Source organism: Nestor notabilis, unplaced genomic scaffold (genome assembly GCF_000696875.1).
Source record: "Nestor notabilis isolate BGI_N333 unplaced genomic scaffold, ASM69687v1 scaffold7386, whole genome shotgun sequence".
NCBI classification, from domain to species: Eukaryota; Metazoa; Chordata; class Aves; order Psittaciformes; family Psittacidae; genus Nestor; species Nestor notabilis.
Genome location: NW_009933283.1, coordinates 52,504 through 56,328, shown reverse-complemented (window position 1 = coordinate 56,328; position 3,825 = coordinate 52,504). Strand labels below are relative to the sequence as shown.

The following is a 3,825-nucleotide window of genomic DNA, read 5'->3' as shown; positions in this document are numbered from 1 at the left end:
AGGAAAGGTATTTATTTTCTCAAAGAGAGACTTTCTGAAGAATAGGTTTTAGTTTGTTACATTACACAGATATCAGGGTGTTTTCAGTTGTCTCTCAGATCCTGAAGATGGGGCTAACTGATCTACAGCCTCTTACTGTTTTAGATTCGTAGCTATGAGCCCTGTTTTAACAAAATGACAGTCTAGTTTTCATGGGTTTAAATACAGTGAAACTTTTTTTTCTTTATTTTTTTCTCTCTCATTTTTTGTTTTCTTTTTTCCCCTCTGCAGTCCAGAGATCCTGCTGTCCAAGCTGCCATCCTTGCCCAGCTAAATGCAAAATATGGGTCTGGTGTATTACCAGATGCTCCAAAGGACATGAGTAAGGCAAGTTTCCATTTTTATCTCTGTTACATTTCTCCCCTGTCATCATTTTTCTCCAGAAGCTTATGACTAATAGTAGATGTGCATGCTTCTGTTCTAGAAATAGGTATCCTGCAGAGCATTATCATAGAAAAGAAACAGCTTTTTCTTTCTTGGGGAAAGAAAATTATATTTCTCTAGCAATATAAAAGCTAAACTAAGCGTGTTTAAGTATGTTTGTGATGGAAGTGGGGAAAAAGCATTTTTATCTCTGTTTCTCTGGTCAGATAAGGGCTGGAGACTTATCTGTAGTTTTTATTTCAGGGTCAAGGGAAGGATAAAGATGTGAACTCTAAATCAGCCAGTGACCTCTCAGAAGATCTTTTCAAAGTGCATGACTTTGATGTAAAGATTGATCTTCAGGTTCCCAGTTCAGGTAGGTGTTCGTGCTGAATTTAGGGTGTGATTTTCCAGCTCATAATGGTAGAGCTCACTTCTTCCAGAATAGTTCTTTCAAAATCCTTGGTGGGCTTTTGAAAATGGGAGCAAAGACTCTGTGTTTGTTGTCTTGACAAGTATCTTGAACTGAGAAGTGGATGTGTGCTAGTGACATCCATTGAGAAAACAAGAACAATTGTACTGTGTTTGAATGAAAGCCTGTAGATCCCCATATCCTTTCTCGAAATGCCTAGGGAGAAAGAGGTAGTGAGTGTTTTCTGATGTATTCTTCCAGTCTACAGTGCCTATTTACAGACTTGCGTAAACTCTGACAAGAGTATTGTATTTAATAAGCCTTGATACCTACATTGATACTTATTTTGTTAATTTGTCTAATCAAAGCATATCTGTCCTCAGAAATAGGTTTCTGATGTTCTGTTCCATAATCTGCGTACATGCTATGTGGATACTGTTCCCTAACTTTGGTATTGCAGATAGTATTGACGTAAAACTTTAGGGGAACCAAAATGCTGGGCAGGGAGTGAAGGTATGCTTATAGGCACAAATTTACTGACCCTTTCTCTTTGTGATCTTGACTTTGAGAGCCTGGGATGTGTGGCAAGAACAGTTTAGTCTCATTAGAATCACTTAGTTTGGAAAAGATCCTTAAGATCATAGAGTCCACCTGTTAACCTAACACTGCTAAGTCTGCCACTAAGCCATGTCCTTAAGCACCACACCTACAGATCTTTTAAATACCTCCAGGCATGGTGATTTAACCTCTTCCCTGGGCAGCCTGTTCCAATGCTTGACAACCCTTTTGGTGAAGAAATTTTTTCTAATATTCAAACTAAACCTCCCCTGGTGCAGCTTGAGACTGTTTCTTCTCGTCCTATTGAGCTGTTCTACAGTGGAGGGAGAGCATGGGGGTGTACCAGTGCAATTTGACTCATGAGGCTTATTCCTTCTAACATTACTGGAAGGATTGCTCATGGCAGGGGGATTGGAACTAGATGATCTTAAGGTCCTTTCCAACCTAAACCATTCTATGATTCTATGATTAGAGCTGTGAAGTTCCTTGGAGGACAATTCAGAAAGTACTTTAAGAATGCACAAAGCCTTGTCAAGAAGGGGAAGTAGGAGAAGTTATCTTTCCAAACTAGGTCAGGATTGGAAGTCTGGATGTAAGACTGCAGAATGAGGTAGGAGTCTTCCTGAAGCAGATAGCAAGAGTTATAAACTTCAGAGAGTTGGCAAGCAGACAGGGGCTAGGCATTAGGCACTAAAGCACACTGAAAACCAGGAAGGAGACTGAAAAGCATGAGACACATAAAGTCTAGCTAGAGGTTTAAGCATGGGTGTTCTGTTTTTTTAGCTCAGAAACCCATTTTGGCATTTTGCTTTGTGCAGTCTTCTTTCTTAACAGAAGAACCTGGGGATTGAATGAAATGTGTATTGTAAACATGGATAGTTCTACTTCTCTCCGCTTATTATCTCTTTTTGTGCTTGCTGTTCTCATGGGATAATGATTTATCAAAGATCCCAGAACTGACCCTGAAGGCTGTTTGTATTGTGATTTCAGTGTGCTATAGAGTAGTTTTCTTAAGAAATGAAAGTATGCTTATCAGCAGAAAGCTGGATTAGCAGAGTCAAAATTGCACGTGCTTTACCTATGAAGATAAGCTACCAGACACGCTGCCTGCTGGACCCAGGACATAACTGAAGGTGTAACCCAATTTAGATGTGATTTTTGTGGTGAAGTTTTTAGCAAAAGCAACAAATAAAAGCCTGTAGTTTTCATGTATTTCGATCCTTACTCTTTTCTTATCCCCAACAGAATCTAAGGCATTGGCCATCACCTCCAAGGCTCCACCAGCAAAAGATGGTGCCCCTCGGCGATCATTGAACTTGGAGGACTACAAAAAGAGGCGGGGGCTTATTTGAGCATGCCCACTCTGCTGCTTCTGATCCTGCATGCTCCATGACGATGTCCTACCTTTTCTTCCTCACTTTTCAGTTCTTCCTTCTGGGTTGGAGCAGCAATGGAGCTGGGAAGAGACTCTTTAAAACTGCCAGTCATCTGTAACATAAACCATTCAACTATTTACTGTATAGACCTCCCTTCTTGCCCTTTCCTCCTGCCCCCCTCACAAATGTGGATCTGTGCTATTTGGGGTCTTCCCATTTCTTTTAGTTTGAGATTTGTTTTTATTTTGTTGATGCAGCTCGTTGGTCCACTCTGTGTTCAGTATTAGCCTGAGGTCTGGATTTCCATAGGAATGTCTTGGTGGTTGCAGAATCAGCACTTGATGATCTTCCCCCACATACCACCACAGGCATGGTGAATAAACATTGGCGCAAGACCTTTGTGGCTGGAAGGTCATCTGCACTTTCTTCCTCTTCTTCTTCCTCCTTCATCCTAGCTTTGGAGAAGGGAATCTTCAAAAACTGGCTTAGGTTCAAAGTGTAAATTTTTTTGGGAGGGTCGTGTGACTTTTTTTCAGGTGTTTTTTATCATTTTTAAGCTGCAGTACTATTTGTATCCGTCTGTCACAGTTCTTTACGGCTGTTTTGAATTTCTACCAGCTGTACTTGAGCATCTGCAATTGCAAGAAAGAAACTCATTAAATGTGATTCTTCTTACTAAAACGGCTTGGCTGATAATAGCTGTTTAACTTCATGTTCCCTTTTTTAATTACACGTAACTGATGAGAGAGAGGCACACAGCTCTTGATGTGGGACTTGTCATCTATAGCGCATTTGGAGTCTCCAGCTGTAACTGAGTGGAGTAGCTTTTTCTGCGATGGCCCTGGGGTGCTCATTGGTTGGGCTTTAATTCCTTCTCCAAGCCTCCAGTATTATGTATTTGTAAGTCATCATGTCTTCACTGGGCTCCAGCTCGCTTTGTTTCTTGCTTTGTGAACCATTTAAACAGGGCTTCTATAAACAAACGAACAAACGAAATCACTTTGTGTGGAAGGGGAAGGACATAGTAAGGACATAGTAGAAAGGTCAGTGGGTAATGTATGAGAGGTAGTTGATGTC

At 40.8% G+C, this 3,825-nt stretch overlaps 1 protein-coding gene across 1 annotated transcript in view; it reads left to right on the top strand.

The window, feature by feature from the left end:
• RTF1 (Rtf1, Paf1/RNA polymerase II complex component, homolog (S. cerevisiae)) overlaps positions 1 to 3,429 on the top strand; it is a 30,125-nt gene extending 26,696 nt beyond the window's left edge. The window contains exons 15-17 of the mRNA XM_010016807.1: positions 271 to 366; positions 667 to 778; positions 2,618 to 3,429. Of these exons, the coding sequence (XP_010015109.1) occupies positions 271 to 366; positions 667 to 778; positions 2,618 to 2,724 (315 nt within the window). The 3' untranslated portion in view covers positions 2,725 to 3,429. The remainder of the gene's footprint in view (positions 1 to 270; positions 367 to 666; positions 779 to 2,617) is intronic.
• The last annotated feature ends 396 nt before the right edge of the window (positions 3,430 to 3,825 follow it).